Here is a 27,469-nt window from a genome sequence, read left to right as displayed (position 1 = left end):
GAAATATGCGAGACAAGAACCAAAGTCTGCAGAAGTACTGTGGTAAGGTCTTCATGATGCTTGGAACAAACTACAAACTGATTTCACGCTAAAAGTGCACGACAATACCTAAGAGAACTGATGATGTTTTAAAGCCAGTGGCTAGTCACACCAAATATTAAATTTTTTTTTTTTTACTGTTTACTGCCCTTTATAATACATTTTATGATAATTAAAAATTTTTCATTTCATTATATTTGAAGGATTCCTTGCTTTATGCACTTTTTCACACATCCAAAACTTCGCACAGTGCTATGTATACGTACATATATGGCAGCTAACAAAGTAACAAACTTCTGCCCAGAGTTACAAAGCCTTTTGAAAATAAACCTAACCTGGCAGAAATATATGCAAGACAACAACATACCCTGGATGACACCCAAGTCAACAGGGACAACAGAAGGAAAAAGATACACAGACTTGCAGTTTCCACATAATGGAATGTGTAGTAGACAGACGGATGGACAGACAGATAGATAGATATATAGAAGGAAGCAGTAAGCCTTACACATAATTGGTCCCAGAATATAATTGTCCTGATACAACAAGATAAAACAGCAATACTTGCATGCAGTGAGTGTAGCATTCCTGCAGTACACTAGCAGGGAAATACAACAAAAGATGCAGTGGGTCCTGCTAACAAAAAGAAGACTGGGACCTATAAAAAACGTATATGAATGTACATTTACAAATTTAAACAGAAGCCTGGGTTATAGTTCAAAATATCTCTGTGACTTAAGTATAAACTACAGGGTCACGGGGGTCTGCTGGAGCCAATAACAACCAACACAGGGCACAAGGCAGGAACAAACCCCAGGCAGGGCGCCAGCTCACCGCAGACAAAAATATTATTTCTTAATAATTTGAAAAATGGGAGGCACTACAACCATAGAAAAAACTAAATAATATACAAATGTTCTGATTTAGTTATACAATAGGACCTCATGTTGGACATTTTTAAGCATACTGTATCAACTTATTTAACTAAGTAAAAGATGGCAATGAAGAAAAAAACTAGCATATTTTGATATTTTGGCAAACATCCTACATGGTGTTGTAAAAAAGTATCTCCTGCTTCCTGATTTCCTCCATTATTACAGTTTTTTTGATTGTTTTTCAGATTTCATCCAAAACCGGTATAAGACTCCTGTGTAAATAAATACCTTTTATTAACTTACTTGATTTCTGTAGTGAGTAAAGGTATCCAATAAATCTAGTACTGTGTAAAACAGTAATTGACCCAAGTTAAATTAACCCAATCAAAAGGATAATAAGAGTGAGGTGACTGAACACAGCCAGATTTGATTATAATGAGCCTTCCTCAATATAAACCTCAGTTACAGTATTTTGATTTGGCATCAGAGCCAAGTTACCATCACAAAGAATTACTGAGGCAATATGAGATGCCTTATCTCCAAATGGAAAACACTTAGAACAGCAGAAAATTTTACCAGGAGTGTCCGGTTTGAACCAAACACAACATTCCACAGTAAGAACATCTTACCAACACTAAACCAGGATGATCCTGTGAAAGTCTGCAGATGCTTTGCTGCTTCAGAACCTGGAAAACCTGACATAATTGGAGGAAGCAATAATTCTTCTCTTTATCATAAAGTTTTTAAAGAGAATGTCCAGCCATCCACACTAATGGGTAAAAGGAAGCAAAATTAAACTTTTGAGCTGGTGTAGTCAAAGTCCAGACCTAAACCCAACAGTTCATAATCATAAACCTCCCACTATTTCTATATTAAAGCTATTCGATCAGGAAGATTTTTTGCATGGCTTTTATTGTTATTATATCACTGTGCTATGTACATATGGCAATAAACTTGAATTTGAAGAGTGTGCTAAAATTCCTTGAAAGCAAAGTGAAAGACTAACTTTGAATTAATGAAGGCATCTTGTTGCAGTCACTTCAATTAAAGGTGGGTCAACCAATTATTAAGAGTAAGGAAGCAACTATTTTTTCACACAGTGTCAGTTGATGTGGGATTTATAACTTTTATTGTTGAATAACTGACGTAAGTATAAAAAAGTGTTTGATCAGTCAGATGCCATTTACCTAATATTAGATGTTATTCAATGACTTGATCATATTCAGTATAAAAAAATGGAATAATAGCAGAAATAAGAAAGAAAGCAGTATTTTTTCATGGCATTATATAGCTAACATTTTGTTGCAAACGTTAGATTTTAAATAATAAATTACCACACTCTGAAATTAGAACAGTTCCCACAAAGTACAGCAATTTAAGACCTTACCTTTCATAAGCCAGGAGTTACCGTTAAATACATTTATTAGAAATGTCTGGAAAGCCAAACTTAACAGCCTCAAGATAAAGAAAATCTTCATTAAAGAACAGACCCTAAAAATAAAATAAAAGTATAGTACAGAAAAATGTTAAGACAATCTTTTAAAATTAACTCCAGCAACCTCATTACAAACAAATGTTTACATAAAGTGAAGCACCAAGGAACATATACAATATTAGTTTTTGATATCAAAAAATATTAATATGTTATATTTTAATATTCAATGCAATGCATTCACAAATGCGAATTATAGGCTAAATGAATATTTATAAAAATATAAACACTCATTAATTTTACGTAGGTAACTACAACATATCTAAACTCACTACCTTTAGATGTGCACATCTACAAACTATATATCAAAATAAATAAAAATGCTGATTGGTAAATTTCATGCTACAGTGTGGCTTTTTCTAGATTCTGATCACATGGTTTAATTTTGTGATTGAGTCCTGAGATGATAAGAGACAGAAAATTAATTTTTATATCTAACACAAAATTTAAAATAGTTCCTTCTTATCTTCTAGAAGCCCTTGTATATACACCATTAGAGATTATCAGTCAATTAACCTTGGTAAATACACTTCTTTCAAAGGCACAATTAGGGTTGGCTTATACTCTGTCAAGAGTGCTGATTGCACTCACTTTAAATGCTGGAAAATAAGTGTGATGCTTGCGTTAAAAAGGTCTCCCAAAGCACTTTCTGTTGACACTATTTTTGTCTGTTAATGAACTAAAATGACTTATCTGCCCATCTTGGCAAGACGCCCCAGCTGTTGAGGTGAAGCACAAGATCTCCCAGCATCACTCTAGCTAATTGACTCCTTGGAAGAAGTTAAACTACAGTATCCCCAGTGGAATGTATTTGCTTGTAATCAATATCCCAACAAGATCTTCATGACAGGCTGATTAAATGGAAAGTAATTAATATCCATCAAATGTTTTATTAACAGTTTGCCATTCTGTCAGTCACTACCAGTGGAGCACTGCAAATAAATACATGCTTCACTGTTAAGTGTTTTATATTGTGGTTAAAGCAACATTTTGAGACCATTTTTCTATCTTAAGTATTATTCAGATTTAATTGTATTTTGAATAAAAACATGTAATATTAGGAACATAACATTACTTTAAATAATGTAAAAGTGGTATTACTTTTTTAATTGTCACACAAACTATATTTCTTTGCAAGATTACAAAAATTTGGGAAATGTGAACTTTTTACATATTAATTTCAGCAATGAATACATATTATTGCTTTTGTCTATAAACTGCATAAGACTGACTATAAAGTTATTTTTTGAACAAAACACTTTATAATACCAAATCATTACTGTGTCCTAATAAAACAAATTATACCACATACTGAAATTTCTGATGGAGCAATAGATGTTGCAGCAGGACAATTATAATCTTACATTGTTTAGATAGGCATATACAAAATCCATGTAACTTTGTTATAGCTTGTGATAAAAATCAAAGGTCCATTTTCAGGGTTTATTCTGTGTGACACCAATGAACACAGGCAGGGATACATTAATACACAAAACCACATTCACTCATACTGGATGAATTCAGAGTTGCCAGTTAACCTAAGGATAACAAAAAGGAATTCATAGCCATAAGAAACACATGCAAACTTCACACAGACTATGACATTGGCTGGAATTCAAGCATTAACTCTTGGTGTGAAGAAACACCAAAATGATAATGTACTGTACTCTATATTCATAGATATTATTATTGTCCATGTATTTTTGTACTGAATGCAAACAAAGAAAACAACAATTTTGATTTGATGTTTAGTAGTTTATGAAATAATTCAGAATTTAAGGAGTATATTTGCAAAGAGAGGCTGCCATGGCATTTGATCTCTCTTTACTTTTTGTTACTTTTGACAAAAAATACTGTTCCAAGTTGGTTAAATGGGAGAAATATACCTCTTTTACTAGACAACTGCTTAACATTTGGATATTTAAAATGATAATTTCTATGTGAAAATGTGTAATTAGTTTAATTAAAACTTCAGTAACATTACAATAATAACTGTGTGGTATGGTGTGGCATGGTGACATTGCCTGCTATCTTTGGCATGGCGTAAGAAATGTCCACTGCAGTTGCAAACCTGAGCTGAGGCTCCACCACTTAATACTTAACTTCAGCCAAAGCGCTGTGTTTTCTGTCAAACTGCTACAGTTGCCTCTTTGACATATGGATAAGGAAAGATAAATCACAGTCAAATGACACTTGTGTTTGTATATCCAGGATTGCTCATGTTCTGTTTATTGCTCTGGTAAGTGACAAAGATTACCGTAACTCATCCTTTGCCAACTATGATAGACAAATCTTTGTGCCAATTATTAACCAAATGGTTGCTTATGTGCCCAACCCAGGAAACCAATAGAAAAGTGAACACTCTTTCATTTTTAACCCAGTGTTAGTGCTGCTGCTCTCTCAGCAACAGTGAAGCCTTAGGTTTAACCTCTGCTCCAAAGCAGAAACTCTGCTGTCTTGGGTAATCTACCATTGAACCTTAGCAATGGAAGACAATGCATACTGTATTAGAGTTAGAGTCCAGGCTTACTATGTTATGAATCTCTGTTATAATTTGTGGCATATTAGAGCTGGGCTTAAGTGCTACATGGAGTCCAGGCTTATTATGTTATGATTATTTTTACATTTTCTTATGCTTCCCTGATGCTAGAATAGAATTTCGGTGCTGTTTTGGCGGTTTAAAAACCCAACGAATCCAATTCTGCAATCAGAATTTTGTGTAGAGCTTCAGTTTATAAGTTTATTATTTTTGAAGCATGTTTCCCAAAGTCACACCGTTATTTTGTGGGTTTATGTTGTCCTTTTCCACTGATGCTCAACCACTTAACCACCTGTGACCACTTGTTACATCTACCCAAAAATAGTCACAAGTATCCGAATTTGTACCAAACTTAATGTAATTTCTCTCTTTTTGACTTTCAGTTTTGACCCTTGATTTGCCCTTTTATTCCATTCTTTCTCCTAATCCTAACTCTTTAATTATTTTGACTGACTGTCCTTTTAAAAGTTAATTCACACTAAAGGAAAGCAAGGTCTGTGTCATTTATGAGCTCACCAGAACTCCACAGATGCATTTTATAATAGCAAAAAGGACCATTGTATGCAACCTTAAAGACTGTAAGTGTAGTAAACAGATGTCCACCACAAGCTATGACAGAGACAGAAAAGTATCTGGATAAAGAAACACAACGTGCACTTATTTTTCTCCTTCCACATATTCTTGTGAAAATATCTCTTTGGACACTGAATATAACAGGAAAAGGGATCCTTTCCACCCTTTGAGATGATAGGAACCACATAATTACATTACTTTTTAATATTTTTGCGTCATTTGGGTAAAACCAGTGACCACATTAGCAAATTTACAGTATATATATTACCATAATTGAAAGTAATAACAAGTAAATCTTTAGCTTTTATAAGTTTATTAAGTTTCTCCTCCTAAATTTATAAGGAAAAATAAACCAGCATGCAGACTTGTCATTGTGGACGGACTGTTGGTAACCTTTCCCACCCAATGAAACTGCTTAGCCTATCCATTTATGATATGAAGAAAGAAAGAAAAGATAAGGAAAAAAATACAGCTTCACAAAAAATCATACTTGTTAGTTCAAAAAGAATCAAATAAGTGTTTTTTACTGGAAGGTGCCCTTCAACAAGTATTATTATGTTTCATGCTACAATAAGTAAGTCTGCGCCTGCAGTTACTCAATGTTAACTAAAGTGTCATTTTCTGGTATCCACTCAGCTATTCAAAGCCTTTAATTTATTTTTGGCTGTGGTTAATACTATTCTTTGATTAACTCTAGACTGGTTTCTGAGCAAAATATCTATTTTGTTGATATTAGTTTATCTGCTGGAGTGAACAGCTACTTTATTAATCCCCAAGGGGAAATTCACATACTCCAGCAGCAGCATACTGATAAAAACAATATTAATTAAAGAGTGATAAAAACACAGTGCAAGTTAAAAACTGCAAAGTGGAGAGTGTGAGGCAGGTATAACAGTCAATAACATTGTATAATGTTACCGTTTACCCACGGTGGAATTGAAGAGTCGCATAGTGTGGGGGAGGAACGATCTCCTCAGTCTGTCAGTGGAGCAGGACAGTGACAGCAGTCTGTCACTGAAGCTGATCCTCTGTCTGGAGATGATACTGTTCAGTGGATGGATGCAGATTGACAGGAGCCTGCTCGGCATCCGTTGCTCCGCCACAGATGTCAAACTGTCCAGCTCCTTGCCTACAATAGAGCCTGTTTTCCTCACTAGTTTGTCCAGGCGTGAGGCATCCCTCTTCTTTATGCTGCCTCCCCAGCAAACCACCTTATTACAACTAATATATACTTACTCATCTACTGGCATGTGAGGATGAGGGAAATGATGTATAACATACTACATATTGAACTTAAAACTTTAATTCTGAAGGCATTCTGTAGATTACAGAACTCTGGTACAGTGGAACCTCTAGATACGAGTTTAATTCGTTCCAGCACTGAGCTTGTATAGCGAATTTCTCGTATCTAGAACAAACGTCCCCATTGAAAATAATGGAAATCCAGTTAATCCGTTCCGCATCCCAAATATATTAACATAAAAATCAATTTTCCTAACAAATAACACTGATAAATTATATATACTGTAGTCTACCTTTAATAAATAACACTGGTAAATAATATAACTGATTATTAAAAGAATCAAAACAGGTGTCCAAAGTGCAGTAGAGCATTCAATAAATCTTTAATCCTTAAAACAGTTGTGAAGTGGAGGTTTAAAGTACATAAGAATAACAATCCTTTAACACGAGGTTAAAACGTCAACAGGAAGCAGTCTTCAAAAAACAGATGACAATCCCCGGTGCTTCTTCTCTGTTAGCGTCTCACCTGCTTCTCCCATGCGGGCTCTGCAACAGGCGAGACACTTAATGCAGCTGACCTTCTCTACACCGTCCTGCTTCAGCTGTTTGGCTCGCCTGTTCAGCTACACGCGAGCCTGCACTCGCTCGCTCTCTCGCACCGACTTCCTACTGCTGCGGATTCCTGCCTCCTCCTGCAACCTCCGTTCTCTCTCCTCTCTTTTCTTTTACTTTCTCTCCCCCTTAACTGGCTCGCGCTTCTCTATATATGCGGGGAAGACATGGCAGCTGCTAGGGTTACCACTTTTAATACAAAAAAATAAGGAACGCATACGTATTGATTCAAAACGGGACGCGCAATTTCATTTTCAAATACGAGACGATTCCGTATTTTAAAGGACGAGTGGCAACCCTGCCCAGCCCATCAGCCACAGGACAAATCATGGATGTGGGCAGTTTCCCACCTGTGCACTTAGGTGAGAAACGCAGACACCGCAGATCGCCCTGCGGCTCGCTACAGCTACCACGCCCCCTCGCTAAGCCGCGAGCTATACCCACAGCCTGGCTCGTGGCTCGTTACGTGAGCCAATGCTCGTATTTAGATCTGAATTTTTCGCTCATACTTTCCTCGTATTTTGAATTTCTCGTATACAGAGGTGATCGTATCTCGAGGTTCCACTGTATAACAGTACTGATGAATAAGAAGAATGTATTGAGAGTGATGATTTGAAAAACTCTCTAACATAAACAGAATATTTTTGTATTAAATAAACAGAATAATAAACCATGAAAACTTTTTGGGTAATTCTTGTATTTATATATAGCTTTTCATAAGGCACTCTGTTGGAAGATAACCCTGAAACCACACACATGGGGTATGGTGCAAAGACTAATTTTTTAATCCTCTGTCCTGCAGCTCAGAACTGATTTTAATTTATAAAAAAGTGAAAATCAAGTTATCTACATTTTGCAAGTACCTTTAACATAAGAGAAACTGAAAATACTTTAGAGTCAGCAAAATTCCTAGAAAATCATTTGGATAAAATAATTTGAATCTATCTACAATAAAGATTCAAGCAAATGAATAATTTTTACACATAATTATCTAAAAAAAATTAGCCCATTTTGTACGAACAATGTGTGGTGAAGTATTGGTAAGGCTTTTCAAACTCTGTACGCCTGTGTCAGTGTTTCTTCAGCTATGGATATGTATGTCTGTGGTAAAATGAACCACGTTTGTTCAAGTGCAAGTTCTGTATCAAGTGATTAACCACGCACTGTTTTTCATGCTACCTGTGGTATGGAAGGTATTTTCTGCAAAAATTAAAATTAAAATTATAAAATGAAAATGCAACCTCTCTTTTGTAATTTCATTTTCAAAGTCTACACGCAAAAATATTGCAAAAATGAAAATGACCCTAATTGCAAATTCATTTAGCTTTTTTTGGTTAATTGAACTGCTAAATGGAAACTGGAGTATTTGCACTCCATTGTCATTATGATAATAATCATCTTCTTGGGTCCCAGTATGGTATTGATTTTCTAATCTGTGTCAGATTAAAAAGTTTAAGAAACCCTGCACTATGTGCTGCCAGACAGCAATTCTAAACAATAGAGTCCTTCTCTTTGACTCAGAAAGAATTAAAAGTGCACAACCATTACTGTTCTGATGTATTTATATTTTGTACATTTTACAGTACAGTTTGTAAGGTGAGAAAGATTGAAATAGTAGCCTAAATTGCTATTCTTGCATTGATGTTTATATATCTGTGATTTATTGCAAATGAATTTCAAAAACAATAAGCACAAGTCACTGATATTAGGTCAATTTCAACACAGGTATTTCTTCCCCTAAAACTTTTTCATTTGTTATAATGTCATTATGTCTTAAACTGAATTAGCAAGCAGGCTATAAAGTGTACATTTATATAATCTATTGTAACAATGCATCTTATCTAGAGTTTACCCTTAAAAAAAATCAGCTTTTGTTGATATAAAAGTTGAAATCAATATAAATCATGTCAGATCTGTTTTCTCTTTAATAAGATATTATAACCAGCAATATTTAAAATGAAAAAATGGAAAATGTTTACAAAAATATAATTAAAAACTTTTTTTATATCTTGTTTGAATAAGCAAGCATATACTGTATAAGTTGGTTCAGATTTAACCATTAACATTCCTGATGGTCAGTAATTTGACTTTACAAAGGATCAATGAATTCTTATTAGTCCTAAATAAAGTTCATTGAAAGTATTTTTGGAGGCATAGTGAATACATTTGGAGCTATTTACTTCCCCTTGTTTTCCTGACAAAATCCCCTGTCCCCATGAAAGACAAACAGGAGACTCTTTTACAATCTTTTGCATCTTAAATTGAAAGTATGGTTGATAAATATTTAATCAGGTTCCAGCGCCACTGAAGACGTCACTTCCGGGTCCGACACTATTGATGACGTCACTTCTGGTCCTGATGGCATCGCTTCCGGTTCCAGTGAAAACTGTAGATACTGATGAATGGGCAAAAAGAAAGTATATCTGGAGGGAATTTATGGTAGTAGTTGGTCACACCCTAAATACTGCAACCACTTCATGTTTTCCTACAAGTCTGAGTTGTATGTTATGTTAGAAAGATGAAAGCATTTTCTTACAATATAGACCATTCATGCCAACATAAATTTTGCAAGAAGACATCTTCAAAATCATGTGGGGAAAAATGGTAGAATTTTTGGGCATAATTTCCAAAGGTTATGCTTAATGCAAAACCAACACATTGAACTATTATAATTGGTGGTAGCATCCAGCTATGAGGCTGCCTCTCCTTCATGGGGACAGGGGATTTTGTCAGGAAAACAAGGGGAAGTAAATAGCTCCAAATGTAAACATATTTTGGCAAAAACACTACTGCCACTACCAAAAATCTGAATGTGAAGAAAACTTGCTGCTGAAATACAAGTGAAAGATACTTCTGCAAAATATTAGTTGAAGAGTATGCACACTCATGCATAGCTGGTGTTGAAAATTTAATAAAAGGGAAAAATAGACACATGAATTGTTTTGATTTTAATATTTCCATCAACAAATGCTGTAATTACGATAACAGCTAGTACTGTTGATACACATTGTATATATAATAAAAGGGCAGGAGACTCCTTTACAATCTGTTGCATCTTAAATTGAAAGTATGGTTAATGAATATTTAACCATGGTATTGAAAGAGGAGAAAACAAAAAATCCAATCATTGTACCTACAGGAAAAATGTAAACTTCTGTGGAGCAACAGTCCTTGCGAATTTTTAAAATCAAAGATGACCTACCCAAGCTTGACATCTAGCCCTACACCTTATATTGTGTAATCCACAATATCTAGCATATATTTTTGTGATTGAATAAAAGGATGGTTGTACGCTGGCACTGGTGATACAGATTCACCCAGCGACTTACATTTCATGTCCAAGATAAATTGCAAGCTACGTGTGTCAACATGCCATAATGATAAACTGATATCTTTAATTCCTCTGTTTGACTAACTGATTTTAGTAAGATTTTCTCCTTTCCCTAATGGAAGAAAATTGACTAAATGAAGCATTTTAGCCAACAAATACTCTTACATTCTGCGTTGCAAATGATAAATTACGCTTTCTTTATTTGTGATGTCCTACTTTGTCCTGTGTCTTTTTGTTGCATAACATAGTTTTTTTATCTATTCAGTCTGTGGTTGTAAGTTCGCCCTTTAACTGTTGGCTATCATGAAAAATGCTTTAAACACTTTGCAAGACACACTGATCAATCTTGCATCCACCTTTAACACAAGGCGGATTCAACCCCCATTCTCCAAGATCTTTTTTATCAGCTGCAATAAGACATTGCAATAAATGCTCTTGGTGGCCAATGTGTTCTGCCTGTTTAATATGTTATTCTAAATACAACTTGAGACACGTGTCAATCCAAAATGTATATTTTGATTTGATTTAATTTGATTTGACATACTTTGGAGTAGGATCCCTTCTGGCAGTAATGGGGCTTGAACCAGCAATCTTCCACCATATATACTGCATATATATATACATGTATATATATGTATATATACTGTATATATATATATATACATGGCATTCATAGTCTGAATCACAATCTGATTGTATGGGTGGTTACCTACCAGGTAACACTTGTGGTTGGTCAGCAAGTTGGCTAACATCCGCCACGGTGCCCTCTTTTCAGTTGTGAGAAGCAGATCATAGAATGGTTGAAATAGTTTTACTGTCAAATAATGCAAGAGTATGCGACACGTGTTTCGCCCTAATTCTGGGCTCATCAGGCATACACACCCACTGCACCCGACTTAGGGGTCAATGCATACTTGGGAGCCAACCACGTGGTAGGTGCGTGGACAGTGGCCGTGCGGAAAAAGGAAGGGGGACCAGGGGGGCCCTAATGCATCTCTGCCGTGAAATAAATCGTCTGTTAACGGAAATAAGGAATGGAACCGCCAAAAGGAGAGATCAGTTCCGAAAGTTCCTTACAGCATAATGGTGAGAACCGCCAAAAAGAAGATGTTATTTTCGAAAGTTCATTACCAGGCACAGCGCGAAATTAAACATACTTAACGTTTGTAAGTACAGTGTAAAGGATGAGCATGGGAAATTTGGGCTTCCTACATATATTGGAAGTTGCAGAAATACTGAGGAGGGGTGTCCCCTATCTATATAAACAGTTTAGGGGGTACACACGTTTCCCCCCTTGGGTGTTGCAATAGGACATGAAACATACCCAACTTTTGTAAGTACACTGCAAGGAATGAGCACACAAAATTTCAGCTTCTCAGCTATATGGAAAGTGGGAGAATTAGTGATGAGTCAGTGAGGGCTTTGCCTTTTATATGTATACTAGCAAAATACCCGCGCTTCGCAGCGGAGAAGTAGTGTGTTAAAGAGGTTATGTAAACATATATATACATATACATATATATACATATCTACATATACACATATCTACATATACATATATACATACATACATAGTGCGTTGTAACACGGGCTGTGATTGTTACATGGGAGGGAGACGACAAATCACAGCTTCCCGCTTTCTAATCGGGCCTGTGATTGGTGCTTTGACTGATGCCCAGATCCCACAGTATCTCCCCTTAGGAGAGGCGTTAGGCAAGTGTAATTGAATAGAGGTGCTGCAAGTTTAGCTTTACACCTGTTTTTAAGGCTTATTGACTGAAAGGGGCTTTCATGAAAAAAGTTAGGGCTTTGCTACAGGATACACCCTCCACAAGTTAAGGAAGTAAAAATATAAGGTATATATTTCTGTTTTATTTAAACCTTTTAAGTTTGTATGCGGGCGGTATGGTGGCGCAGTGAAAGGTGCCAGTTAGGAGACCCGGGTTCGCTTCCCTGAGTGGAGTTTGAATGTTCTCCCCGTGTCTGTCTGGGTTTCCTTCGGGTACTCCGGTTTCGTCCCACAGTCCAGGTTAGGTGCATTGGCGATTCTAAATTGTCCCTGGTGTGTGGGTGAGTGTGCCCTGCGGTGGGCTGGCACCTTGCCCGGGGGTTTTTTTCCTGCCTTGTGCCCCGTGTTGGCAGGGATTGGCTCCTGTATTTAGGATATAGCGGGTTGGATAATGGATGGATGGACATTTGTATGCATAGCCCCATTTGCCCGTTTTCGTTTTTTTTCTTTCTTCAGTAATATTTCAGCAAACCCAGAGCTTGTCAGTTCAAATCCTGGTACTGACACCACTGTGTGACCCTGAGGAAGTCACTTCATCTGCCTGTGCTGCAAAAAACAAAAGTAATGTAACAAATTGTACCTCAGATGTTGCAAGTTGCTGGAATAAAGGCATAAGTCAAATGGATAAATATGTATTATACACATAGGAACTATTCATTTATTTTCAGTTAAGTCATCTGCAGCAAACCTTTATAAATGAGGGTTTCTCCTTTTTAGATAGTGCAAACTGTTTCTTCTTCATTGAGGTTTTCTCTTGGAGAGCTTTTTTCATTTCATTGAAAATTAAAGCAGCAGCTGCCAAAATATGTAGCTTTCTTATTAATTTTTCAACATTGTGTAAAATAACTTTATAAAGTAACATAAAAGGTTTAAATACTGGTTATCCTTTTACACTAAAATATTACTAAAGAGATACCAAAAAAGTAAAATGCATATGTTGTTTTTCTTTAAGGAGATTAAATATTACTGAAGAAAGAAAAAAAAAACTAAAACAGCCAAATGGGGCTATGCATACGAACTTAAAAGGTTTAAATAAAACAGAAATATATACCTTTATTTTTACTTCCTTAACTTGTGGAGGGTGTATCCTGTAGCAAAGCCCTAACTTTTTTCGTGAAAGCCTGTTTCAGTCAATAAGTCTTAAAAACAGGTGTAAAGATATTGACAATAAGCTACGCAAACCCACCAAGACATGGAATCATTTAAATCAAGGCGCGAGTCGAAAAACACCATCCCATACTATTAGTTAACGATTAACACATTTCTATATGTATTGTAAGCATACAATACAACTGATAATATGTTGCGCTTATTTATCTGGTGAACCGACATTTTTGCGCATTTAACGGCTGAAATTCAACGTGGTTTGTACCCTTCAGAATGAAAACAGTTTGCATTTACGTTTTTAATAAAAGGCGAGCTTTTAAGCCTGAGAAATCACCCTGTAAATGCACACGTTTAATTGCACATGTGTTAATATGTATGCTTACACACTGTTTCTTCTTCATTGAGGTTTTCTCTAGTATGTAGATCGAGGTAATTACATTCACGGCATTCGTAGTCTGAATCACAATCTGATTGTATGGGTGGTTACCTACCAGGTAACGCTTATGGTTGGCCAGCAAGTCAGCTAACATCAGCCACGGTGCCTTCAGTTGTGAGAAGCAGATCATAGAATGGTTGAAAATAGTTTACTGTCAAATAATGCAAAGAGTACGCGACACGTGTTTCACCCTAATTCTTGGCTCATCAGGCGTAAGGCAAGTGTAAGTGAATAGCGGCGCGTCACTGAATAGAGGCACTGCAAGTTTAGTTTCTTTTCAATAAAGTCAGGCATTAGGCAAGTGTCATTGAATAGCGGTGCGTCAGTGAAGAGCGGCGCTGCAAGTTTAGTTTCTTTTCAATAAAGTCAGGCGTTAGGCAAGTGTCATTGAATAGCGGTGCTGCAAGTTTAGTTTCTTTTCAATAAAGTCAGGCATTAGGCAAGTGTCATTGAATAGCGGTGCTGCAAGATTAGTTTCTTTTCAATAAAGTCAGGTGTTAGGCAAGTGTCATTGAATAGCGGCACTGCAAATTTAGTTTCTTTTCAATAAAGTCAGGCGTTAGGCAAGTGTCATAGAATAGCGGCGGCGCTGCAAGTTTAGTTTCTTTTCAATAAAGTCAGGCGTTAGGCAAGTGTCATTGAATAGCGGCGCGTCAGTGAAGAGCAGCGCTGCAAGTTTAGTTTCTTTTCAATAAAGTCAGGCGTTAGGCAAGTGTCATTGAATAGTGGCACTGCAAATTTAGTTTCTTTTCAATAAAGTCAGGCGTTAGGCAAGTGTCATTGAATAGTGGCACTGCAAATTTAGTTTCTTTTCAATAAAGTCAGGCGTTAGGCAAGTGTCATTGAATAGTGGCACTGCAAATTTAGTTTCTTTTCAATAAAGTCAGGCGTTAGGCAAGTGTCATAGAATAGCGGCGGCGCTGCAAGTTTAGTTTCTTTTCAATAAAGTCAGGCATTAGGCAAGTGTTATTGAATAGCGGCATTGCAAATTTAGTTTCTTTTCAATAAAGTCAGGCGTTAGGCAAGTGTCATAGAATAGCGTCGGTGCTGCAAGTTTAGTTTCTTTTCAATAAAGTCAGGCGTTAGGCAAGTGTCATTGAAAAGCGGCGCTGCAAGGTTAGTTTCTTTTCAATAAAGTCAGGCGTTAGGCAAGTGTCATAGAATAGCGGCGGCGCTGCAAGTTTGGTTTCTTTTCAATAAAGTCAGGCGTTAGGCAAGTGTCATTGAATAGCGGCGCGTGATTGAATAGCGGCGCTGCAAGATTAGTTTCTTTTCAATAAAGTCAGGCATTAGGCAAGTGTCATTGAATAGCGGCACTGCAAGTTTAGTTTCTTTTCAATAAAGTCAGGCGATAGGCAAGTGTCATTGAATAGCGGCGGCGCTGCAAGTTTAGTTTCTTTTCAATAAAGTCAGGCGCGCTTTGCTGCGGCGAAGTTCTGCTTTTAAATTTTTATTAAGAAGAAAAGAAAACCTTTTTAAACTGAGGGAAAATTTACCAATAACAATTTGTTAAGGATCTGTTTTTTTGTGAAGCTGCCTTTACACAGCCTGTCCGCTGTTTTATAAACAAGCGCCATATAAGGCCATCCTTTCTCCTTCACAGTCAGTTCACGTGATTACGTGTGAGGCGTGATGACGCGATGCACAACCCCCACAACCCCGCCTCCCACGGCCAGTGAGCTGCCGTCCATTACTGTATATGGACAAAAAAGAGGTTCCAGTTATGACCGTTACGCTTTGAATTTTGAAATGAAACCTGCCTAACTTTTGTAAGTAAGCTGTAAGGAATGAGCCTGCCAAATTTCAGCCTTCCACCTACACGGGAAGTTGGAGAATTAGTGATGAGTGAGTGAGTGAGTGAGTGAGTGAGTGAGTCAGTCAGTGAGGGCTTTGCCTTTTATTAGTATAGATACAGTGCATCTGGAAAGTATTCACAGCGCATCACTTTTTCCACATTTTGTTATGTTACAGCCTTATTCCAAAATGAATAAAATTTTTTTTTTATTAATTTGGAACTCAAAACACCCACGTATCCGAAGAGCGACCCTACAAAGACATCAGGCAGAAGGTGGCATGGCTTTACCTAATTTTCAGTTTTATTACTGGGCAGCAAACATACAAGCCATAAAAACCTGGACACAAATATATGAACATACACAGGCTTGGTCCGCAATAGAAGTAAAATCCTGTAGTACTTCTTTATACTCCCTGCTCTGCGCTCCAATAAATGCAAGTTATCGCAAATATACTAATAACCCAATTGTGCTTTACTCACTCAGAATATGGAACCAACTTAGAAAGCATTTTAAGATGGAAAATCTTTTATCTGTGGCACCTCTGCAAGAGAACCACCTCTTTCAACCCTCGCAAACATATCCGGTTTTTAATACCTGGAAAAGTTTTGGGATTAAAATGCTCAGAGATCTTTATATAGACAACATATTTGCATCTTTTGAACAATTACTTTCAAAATTCAACCTCCTAGCTACACATTTCTTTCACTATCTTCAAATTAGAAATTTTGTTAAACAGAAATTGCCCGATTTTCCCCACCTTGTACCCTCCACAATGCTGGAAAAAATACTGCTCAATTTCGAGGAAATAAACACCATTTCCGCATTATATAAAATCCTATTAGAGTCCCTACCTTTCAAAGATCCAAGAGGACATAGGGAAGACGATCTCTTAATCAATATATCAGAAAAAGAGTGGAAGGTAGCAAAGCAGAGAATTCACTCGAGCTCCATATGCGCAAAGCATAGAATTATTCAACTAAAAATTATATATCGAGCTCATCTGTCTTAAAACTGTCCAAAATGTATCCAGGGCAAGATCCAACCTGCGAACGCTGAAACCAAGCTCCTGCCTCACTGGGTCACATGTTCTGGGCCTGCACCAAACTAACATCATTTTGGACCAAAATTTTTAAGTGCCTTTCAGACAGCCTTGGGGTCACAATCCCTCCTAACCCATTAACAGCTGTGTTCGGTGTTCTTCCAGACGGACTTGACGTGGAGAATGACAAGCAAACGGTGATTGCATTCACTACACTTTTGGCATGCAGACTTATTCTGTTAAATTGGAAGAATCCTAACTCTCCTCTGATAAGTCAGTGGGAAACCGATGTTTTATATTACTTGAAATTGGAAAAAATCAAATTCTCAGTCAGAGGATCTGTACAGATTTTTTTCAAAACCTGGCAGGATCTAATCAATATTATTTTAGAATAAGAGAAATAACTATTACCGCATTTAATTCCCTTCTCCATTTCTTATTTACCTATATATTTATTTTAATCCCCAAACTTTTCCAGGTATTAAAAACTGGGTATACTTGCGAAGGTTGAAAGAGGTGGTTCTCTTGCAGAGGTGCCACTGATAAAAGATTTTCCATCTTAAAATGCTTCCTAATATTGTTGCCTTATTAAAAAACCCTAAGCAATTCTCCTTTGGCTAAGCTCTCCTCCTCAGGGGTGGGGTTTGATTTGTCTTCAATTTTGTTTGGTTATAAATTGATCTATTTGTATGGAATGATTACAATAAAAAAAATAAAAAATAAAAAAAAAAATAAATCATTTTTTTCCTCAGAATTCTACACACAACACCCCATAATGACAACGTGAAAAATGTTTACTTGAGGTTTTTGCAAATTTATTAAAAATAAAAAAATTGAGGAAGCACATGTACATAAGTATTCACAGCCTTTGCCATGAAGCTCAAAATTAGGCTCAGGTGCATCCTGTTCCCCCTGATCATCCTTCAGATGTTTCTGCAGCTTAATTGGAGTCCACCTGTGGTAAATTCAGTTGGTTGGACATGATTTGGAAAGGCACACACCTGTCTATATAAGGTCCCACAGTTGACAGTTCATGTCAGAGCACAAACCAAGCATGAAGTCAAAAGAATTGTCTGTAGACCTCCGAGACAGGATTGTCTCGAGGCACAAATCTGGGGAAGGTTACAGAAAAATGTCTGCTGCTTTGAAGGTCCCAATGAGCACAGTGGCCTCCATCATCCGTAAGTGGAAGAAGTTCAAAACCACTAGGACTCTTCCTAGAGCTGGCTGGCCATCTAAACTGAGCGATCGGGGGAGAAGGGCCTTAGTCAGGGAGGTGGCCAAGAACCCGATGGTCACTCTGTCAGAGCTCCAGAGGTCCTCTGTGGAGAGAGGAGAACCTTCCAGAAGGACAACCATCTCTGCAGCAATCCACCAATCAGGCCTGTATGGTAGAGTGGCCAGACGGAAGCCACTCCTTAGTAAAAGGCACATGGCAGCCTGCCTGGAGTTTGCCCATAAGGCACCTGAAGGACTCTCAGACCATGAGAAGGAAAATTCTCTGGTCTGATGAGACAAAGATTGAACTCTTTGGTGTGAATGCCAGGCGTCATGTTTGGAGGAAACCTGGCACCATCCCTTCAGTGAAGCATGGTGGTGGCAGCATCATGCTGTGGGGATGTTTTTCAGCGGCAGGAACTGGGAGACTAGTCAGGATAAAGGGAAAGATGACTGCAGCAATGTACAGAGACATCCTGGATGAAAACCTGCTCCAGAGCGCTCCTGACCTCAGACTGGGGCAACGGTTCATCTTTTAGCAGGACAACAACCCTAAGCATACAGCCAAGATATCAAAGGAGTGGCTTCAGGACAACTCTGTGAATGTCCTTGAGTGGCCCAGCCACAGCCCAGACTTGAATCCGATTGAACATCTCTGGAGAGATCTTAAAATGGCTGTGCACCAACGCTTCCCATCCAACCTGATGGAGCTTGAGAGGTACTGCAAAGAGGAATGGGCGAAACTGGCCAAGGATAGGTGTGCCAAGCTTGTGGCATCATATTCAAAAAGACTTGAGGCTGTAATTGCTGCCAAAGGTGCATCGACAAAGTATTGAGTAAAGGCTGTGAATACTTATGTACATGTGAATTCTCAGTTTTTTATTTTTAATAAATTTGCAAAAACCTCAAGTAAACTTTTTTCACGTTGTCATTATGGGGTGTTGTGTGTAGAATTCTGAGGAAAAAAATGAATTTAATCCATTTTGGAATAAGGCTGTAACATAACAAAATGTGGAAAATGTGATGCGCTGTGAATACTTTCTGGATGCACTGTATATATATATATATATTGTGATGGACGACCAGCTACAGACTCCGGTCGCCACCCCCAGGCCGCTAGGAGGAGCCCTCCGGACAGCATGATGGTGCTCCGAGTTCCAGCAGGGCCTCATGGACTTTGTAGTTTGTATACACAGCCCTGCTGGATACCTTGGGGGCCGCCTGGAGTCGCTGTAGGGGGGCTAGTGGGCTCTTATGTGCCCTATAACCCATGAGTGCATCATCATCACGTGACAGGAAGGAACGACGTGCTCCCGGGCTGAAGAAAGGACTGTTTACCCTGACCCGGAGGGAATAAGGACTTGTGGGTTTGTCTAGGAACCACTTCCGGGTCAGGGGATATAAAAGGACTGTGGGAAAGCCCAGACACTGAGCTGAGTTGGGAGGTAGGGTGGCGAAGTGTCTGGGCGAGGAGGAAAGAGTTTTGTAGTATTGGTGATTTATTGTATATGAATAGTGTGGAGTGGAGGGTGCTTTGTGCACGTTATAACAAAATAAATAGTTATTGTGCTTTTACAACGTGTCTGGAGTGGTACCTGAGGATTCAGGAGGTGGACAAAGGCCACAACTGCGACAATATATATATATATATATATATATATATATATATATATATATATATATATATATATATATATATATATACACACACACAGGGGGTCCTCGGGTTACAACGTTTTGAGTTTACAACACTCACTCCCATAAAAACTAAAAAATTGAGACGTGAGAAGGAATAAAGGTAAGGATTTTTTTACACTCATTTTTTTCTGTTACTGCAGTACAGTGTGCAGTACACTGTGCAGTACACTATATTTATGTCCCTTTCCTTTTTCTGTGGCTTAGTTGTGTTTTTATGTTCTAGATTATGATTTTGCAAATGCGTTAGGATAGGTAAGTGACTTAGGCTAGGATGTGTTTCGACTTACACCAAAATTCAGATTACATCACTGTTGTAGGAACGGAACTGTGTCGTAACCTGAGGACCCCCTGTATATATATATATATATATATATATATATATATATATATATATATATATATATATATATATATCTATATTCATGGCATTCGTAGTCTGAATCACAATCTGATTGTACGGGTGGTTACCTACTAGGTAACGCTTGTGGTTGGTCAGCAAGTCGGCTAACATCCACCACAGTGCCCTCTTTCAGTTGCGAGAAGCAGATCATAGAATGGTTGAAATAGTTTTACTGTCAAATAATGCAAAGAGTACGCGACACGTGTTTCGCCCTAATTCTGGGCTCATCAGGTGTACACACTCACTGCACCCCCTCTCGGGAATTGAACCTCAACGTCAGAGGCGAAGCCTCTTACGTTGCACTACGGCATGTGGTTCGTTTACTTGACAGTATGTAGATTGGGGTAATTATATTCATGGCATTCGTAGTCTGAATCACAATCTGACTGTATCGGTTGGTCAGCAAGTTGGCTAACATCCGCCAGAATTAGGGCAAAACACGTGTCACGTACTCTTTGCATCATTTGACAGTAAAACTATATATATATATATAGCTGTACCCGGCCACGTGTTGTTGTGGCTCAGTCTGGTTAAATGCAAAAGAAAGAAAAGAGAAAGCGCACGTTTCTAATATGTTTAATTTCACAATGCTTGTGGGTATACAATATTTTTTGTTGTTCCATTGTCTGTGCAGAATGTTAGACTGAATAATATTGTTAAGTTCGTAGACGTCTTTGTTTTTGGCCGCAAGAATAGCTCGTTCACTCAGCCATTCATGATTCTTATAATTGGTTTGAATATTGGGAAATACTTTTTCAACCAATTCTTCTTTTGACGTCACTAAATTGCAGAAGTTATGAGGCAATGAAATTCGTCCTGAGGTCAGATCAACCGGCACCTTTCCGTTCCCAATTTCCAGATTTCTCCAACCCCGTTATTGACAGTTTGTATTATTTGATCGTAAATGCCTTTTTGGTGAAGCGTTAGCTTAGGAATATTTGATTGCACATATGACAAAAGATCACCCGTGTTGTAATTTTGTTCACGACGCAATTCTACATCGAACGAAGCAGCAGCAGATCAATTCGGTGACGGCATTCCCAATTGATTGAGAACTTTGTTTGCGATTTCTAAGCACAAATCTTCAATCATTATCAACGCTTAGTTGTAGATTTCTGCTGTGAAATCCATGTTTATATTTGAATTTTACTTGCGTATTCGACGGAAAATATCTTCAGCCATGTGCGATTTATATTTCTCCCATAACTGTGTTGGAGATGAAGGAGAGCAGGCGGTCAATATGATTGCAAACAATGTACAAATTTGATTTGGATGTGACTTGTTGCACGCGTCATTAATGTATACATCCCAGTGTCGGTCGTTCTCCAATAAATTCAGAGCTTGACATGTACTGCAGAAAGTGGCATGTGTAACGCCTTTGACAATTCTCAATTGCTGGAAAGACGTTGGACCAGGCACATTTACCAATAGCATGCGAAGAAAGAAGCATTCATCTTGATTGGGATGCACGGTGTACAGTCTGCGTATCGTAGTTTCTTTGAATATGGCAGGTTGTCCGTCGACTCGCTCTCCTCATTTGCGTCGTTCAAATGATTTTATACTCGAATTCCATGTGTAATACGTAGGCACTTCTAAACACAGCAGTGTTTTCGCAAACATGTCATTTTGACATAACGTGAAGAAAGCAGTTAACGATGTAGCCGGTGGATTCAGGGCTATTTGTTGCACATTTGCAGTTGTGAAATAAACTTGTTGTCCATTTTCTAGATATACTGCTGAGTAAACATCAGCTGGACTTTGTTCATGTATGGGAAATGAAAAGAATTCGCCATACAGCTTCATTGCTGCTTATGTATCTTCCAGCCTAATACTGTGCGATTTCATCGATATGTATGACCGCATTCCTATCAGTTCTTTCTGGTTGCATGCCAAAAACTGCCATATCGCTGCCTTTATTCACGTACTTACAAATATATTTGATCGATTTAACAGAGTTACAGTATTCCACGTTTATGTGCGCTTAACAATGTAATCGGAAACATTGAAATGGAATCGTAAAATTGGAAATTTGGAAATTGTAAATGGATCGTAAATTGGAAACATTGAAATGGAATCGTAAAATATTTAGTATGGTGTGTGTTGCTTTTACGTCCAACAGATGGCGCTGTTTTTCAAAAAAAGCATGTTTTTACCTGTCACAGGTGTGACATCTATATAATATAGGTATATAAAAACACGCGCGTATTCGAATGCAACATTGTGTCAAAATTTCAAAGCAATCGGTGAAGAACTTTCGGAGATTTAAGGTTTTGAACAAACGAACATTTACATTTTTATTTATATTGATATATATATATATATATATATATATATATATATATATATATATACTAGAAGATTGCCGATTCAAGCCCCATTACTGCTAGAAGGGATCCTAATATAAGATATTTCACAGTCAACTGTAAGTGGTGTTATTAGAAAGTGGAAGCGTTTAGGAACAACAGCAACTCAGCCACAAAGCCAAAGACCATGTCAAGTTACAGAGCGGGGTCAATGGTTGTTAAGGTGCATGGTGCGTAAAAGTTGTCAACGTTCTGATGATTCCACAGATGAAGAGTTTTAAACGTCCACTGGCATTAATATAAGCACAAAAACTGTGCAGTGGGAGCTTGATGAAATGGGTTTCCAAGGCCAAGTATCCGCATGCAAGCCTCACATAACTAAGTCCAATGCCAACTGTCGGATGGAGTGATGAAATACACACTGCCACTCAACTATGGGGCAGCAGAAAAATGTTCCATGGAGTGACAAATCATGCTTCTCTGTTTGGCAGTCAAATGGGCAAGTATGGGTTTGGCGGATGCTGGGAGAACGTTACCTGCCTGACTCCACTGTGCCAACTGTGAAGTTTTGTGGAGGAGGGGTAATGGTATGGGGCTGTTTTTCAGGGTTTGGGCTAAGCCTCTTGCTTCCAGTGAAGGGCAATCTTAATGCTTCAGCATACAAAGATGTTTTGGATAATGTTATGCTTCCAACTTTGTGGAAACAGTTTGGGGAAGGCCCGTTTCTATTCCAGCATGACTGTGCCCCAGTGCACAAAGCAAGGTACATAAAGACATGGTTGGATAAGTTTGGTGTAGAAGAACTTAAATCAACCGCACAGAGCCCTGAACTCAACCTTACTGAACACCTTTGGGATGAACTGGAATGGAAACTGCAAGCCAGGCCTTTTTCTCCAACATCAGGGCCTGACCTCATTAATGCTCTACAGAATGTATGAGCACAAATTCCCATAGAAACACTCCAAAATCTTGAGGAAAGTATTCCAAGAAGAGAAGAATGGAAGCTGTTATAGCTGTAAAGGGGATACTAACTCCATATTAAAGTCTACGTATTTGAATGCAGTGTCATTAAAGTCCCTGTTGTTATAATGGTCAGATATGTGTACAGTAATCCCTCGCTACTTCGCGGTTCACTTTTCGCGGATTCACGACTTCGCGGGTTTTTAAATACAAGTGATTGCCCGCCTATCGCGGAAGTTATGTTCCAGACCCATCAGCAACAGGAGAAAATCCGCGATATAGAAAGACCATATAAATAAACATTTTTATAGTTTAAGCCTTAAAATACCCATCCCACATGCTTTAAACACATGTAAACTTATAAAACACACTTTGTTAACACATATGATATGTGGATGTCGGGCTAAGGATATGAGTAACATCTCACTATTATAAAACATTTTAACTTCACGCAAGACAAGACAGTGAGACAGGAAAATTGGTGATGTACAGGCTTTTAAATTATTGACACGCAGAGCAACAAGCAGTACAAAGCCAGCACAAAGTCCACTTCTCCTTAGCATTCATTCAGCTCCCCACCCCCTTGACAATGCGAAGTGGCAGGAGCGTACTGCGCTTCCGGGGAGGGGGGGTTTGAGCGAAGGTGCGTTCAGCTCTCACACACCCACACACACACACACACTCCTCCTTCTCCTTCCGAATGCGCAGAGCGACAAGCAGGCATTTTGGCAGAAGCAGCACAAAGTCCATTTCTGCTCAGCGTGAGTTCAGCTGTCCCCCTTCACAAAGTGAGTGCAGACACATTGACGTCTGATCGCTGCGTGCAGTGTTGGTCTGAGGTGTTTAAGAATGTAGAAAGTGTTTAAGAGCATAGGAAGTGTTTATAAGAGCGTGGGAAAGGTTAACAAGAGAGTGAGAAAGGTTTATAAGAGTGTGGGAAGGGTTTATAAAGCCTTAAAATATGTATAAATAATAAAATAAATATAGGTCGCTACTTCGCGGATTTTCACCTATCGCGGGGGGCTCTGGAACATAACCCCCGCGATAGGTGAGGGATTACTGTATATATATATATATATATACTAGCAAAATACCCGCGCTTTGCAGCGGAGAAGTAGTGTGTTAAAGAGGTTATGTAAACATATATATATATACATATACACATTTATATACATATATATATATATATATATATATATATATATATATATACACATCCAAATACTGTATATATATATATATATATATATATATATATATATATATATATACACACACATACACACATATCAACATATATATACACATACATATACACAAATACATACACACACATATATACATATATACATATACACATACATACATAGTGCGTTGTAACACGGGCTGTGATTGTTACATGGGAGGGAGACGACAAATCACAGCTTCCCGCTTTCTAATCAGGCCTGTGATTGGTGCTTTGACTGATGCCTAGATCCCACAGTATCTCCCCTTAGGAGAGGCGTTAGGCAAGTGTAATTGAATAGCGGTGCTGCAAGTTTAGCTTTACACCTGTTTTTAAGGCTTATTGACTGAAAGGGGCTTTCATGAAAAAAGTTAGGGCTTTGCTACAGGATACACCCTCCACAAGTTAAGGTAGTAAAAATATAAGGTATATATTTCTGTTTTATTTAAACCTTTTAAGTTTGTATGCGGGCGGCATGGTGGCGCAGTGAAAGGTGCCAGTTAGGAGACCCGGGTTCGCTTCCCTGCGTGGAGTTTGAATGTTCTCCCCGTGTCTGTCTGGGTTTCCTCCGGGTACTCCGGTTTCCTCCTACAGTCCAAAGACATGCAGGTTAGGTGCATTGGCGATTCTAAATTGTCCCTGGTGTGTGGGTGTGTGTGCCCTGCGGTGGGCTGGCACCTTGCCCGGGGTTTGTTTCCTGCCTTGTGCCCTGTGTTGGCAGGGATTGGCTCCTGTATTTAGGATATAGCGGGTTGGATAATGGATGGATGGACATTTGTATGCATAGCCCCATTTGCCCGTTTTCGTTTTTTTTCTTTCTTCAGTAATATTTCAGCAAGCCCGGAGCTTGTCAGTTCAAATCCTGGTACTGACACCACTGTGTGACCCTGAGGAAGTCACTTCACCTGCCTGTGCTGCAAAAAACAAAAGTAATGTAACAAATTGTACCTCAGATGTTGCAAGTTGCTAGAATAAAGGCATAAGTCAAATAGATAAATATGTATTATACACATAGGAACTATTCATTTATTTTCAGTTAAGTCATCTGCAGCAAACCTTTATAAATGAGGGTTTCTCCTTTTTAGATAGTGCTAACTGTTTCTTCTTCATTGAGGTTTTCTCTTGGAGAGCTTTTTTCATTTCATTGAAAATTAAAGCAGCAGCTGCCAAAATATGTAGCTTTCTTATTAATTTTTCAACATTGTGTAAAATAACTTTATAAAGTAACATAAAAGGTTTAAATACTGGTTATCCTTTTACACTAAAACATTACTAAAGAGATACAAAAAAAGTAAAATGCATATGTTGTTTTTCTTTAAGGAGATTAAATATTACTGAAGAAAGAAAAAAAAAAACCTAAAACAGCCAAATGTGGCTATGCATATGAACTTAAAAGGTTTAAATAAAACAGAAATATATACCTTTATTTTTACTTCCTTAACTTCTGGAGGGTGTATCCTGTAGCAAAGCCCTAACTTTTTTCGTGAAAGCCCGTTTCAGTCAATAAGTCTTAAAAACAGGTGTAAAGATATTGACAATAAGCTACGCAAACCCACCAAGACATGGAATCGTTTAAACCAAAACGCTGCGCTACCTTCTTCCAGATCGGCCCCAAGGCGTTCATATTTTTCCAAAGCAGTTCTGGTCTCCATCGGCATCTGTAGCTTAGTGGAAAAACACCATCCCATACTATTAGTTAACGATTAACACATTTCTATATGTATTGTAAGCATACAATACAACTGATAATATGTTGCGCTTATTTATCTGGTGTACCGACATTTTTGCGCGTTTAACGGCTGAAATCCAACATGGTTTGTGCCCTTCAGAATGAAAACAGTTTGCTTTTACCTTTTTAATAAAAGGCGAGCTTTTAAGCCTGAGAAATCACCCCGTAAATGCACACGTTTAATTGCACATGTGTTAATATGTATGCTTACACAGTATTAAAAGACACTCAACAATTAACGTCATTTACCTTCGTTCCCGCGTTTGAGTCGTGCTGTAAATTCTTACTGTGAAATATAATTGACAAATAATTTGGTGAATGAACTTGTGAAGAAGGTGGAGCTGGAGTACAATAATCCCTCGCTACTTCGCGGTTCACTTTTCGCGGATTCACGACTTCGCGGGTTTTTAAATACAAGTGATTGCCCGCCTATCGCGGAAGTTATGTTCCAGACCCATCAGCAACAGGAGAAAATCCGCGATATTGAAAGACTATATAAATAAACATTTTTTTAGTTTAAGCCTTAAAATACCCATCCCACATGCTTTAAACACATGTAAACTTATAAAACACACTTTGTTAACACATATGATATGTGGATGTCGGGCTAAGGATATGAGTAACATCTCACTATTATAAAACATTTTAACTTCACGCAAGACAAGACAGTGAGACAGGAAAATTGGTGATGTACAGGCTTTTAAATTATTGACACGCAGAGCGACAACCAGCACAAAGTCCACTTCTCCTTAGCATTCATTCAGCTCCCCACCCCCTTGACAATGCGAAGTGGCAGGAGCATACTGCGCTTCTGGGGAGGGGGGGGTTTGAGCGAAGGTGCGTTCAGCCCTCACACACCCACACACACACACACACACACTCCTCGCGCAGAGCGACAAGCAGGCATTTTGGCAGAAGCAGCACAAAGTCCATTTCTGCTCAGCGTGAGTTCAGCTGCCCCCCTTCACAAAGCGAGTGCAGACACATTGACGTCTGATCACTGCGTACAGTGTGCAGTGTTGGTCTGAGGTGTTTAAGAATGTAGAAAGTGTTTAAGAGCATAGGA

General features: G+C 38.1%; 1 protein-coding gene across 2 annotated transcripts in view; it reads right to left on the bottom strand.

Moving 5' to 3' along the window:
• mfsd3 (major facilitator superfamily domain containing 3) overlaps nucleotides 1-27,469 on the bottom strand; it is a 126,376-nt gene that overhangs the window by 49,133 nt on the left and 49,774 nt on the right. For both annotated transcript variants that reach the window (XM_028802352.2, XM_028802353.2), the window contains exon 4: nucleotides 2,302-2,405. In XM_028802352.2, coding sequence (XP_028658185.1) covers nucleotides 2,302-2,405 — 104 coding nt within the window. The remainder of the gene's footprint in view (nucleotides 1-2,301; nucleotides 2,406-27,469) is intronic.

Source organism: Erpetoichthys calabaricus, chromosome 5 (assembly GCF_900747795.2).
Source record: "Erpetoichthys calabaricus chromosome 5, fErpCal1.3, whole genome shotgun sequence".
Classification (NCBI taxonomy): domain Eukaryota; kingdom Metazoa; phylum Chordata; class Cladistia; order Polypteriformes; family Polypteridae; genus Erpetoichthys; species Erpetoichthys calabaricus.
Note: the sequence above shows the minus strand (reverse complement) of the source record. Positions and strands in the feature narration are given on the sequence as shown.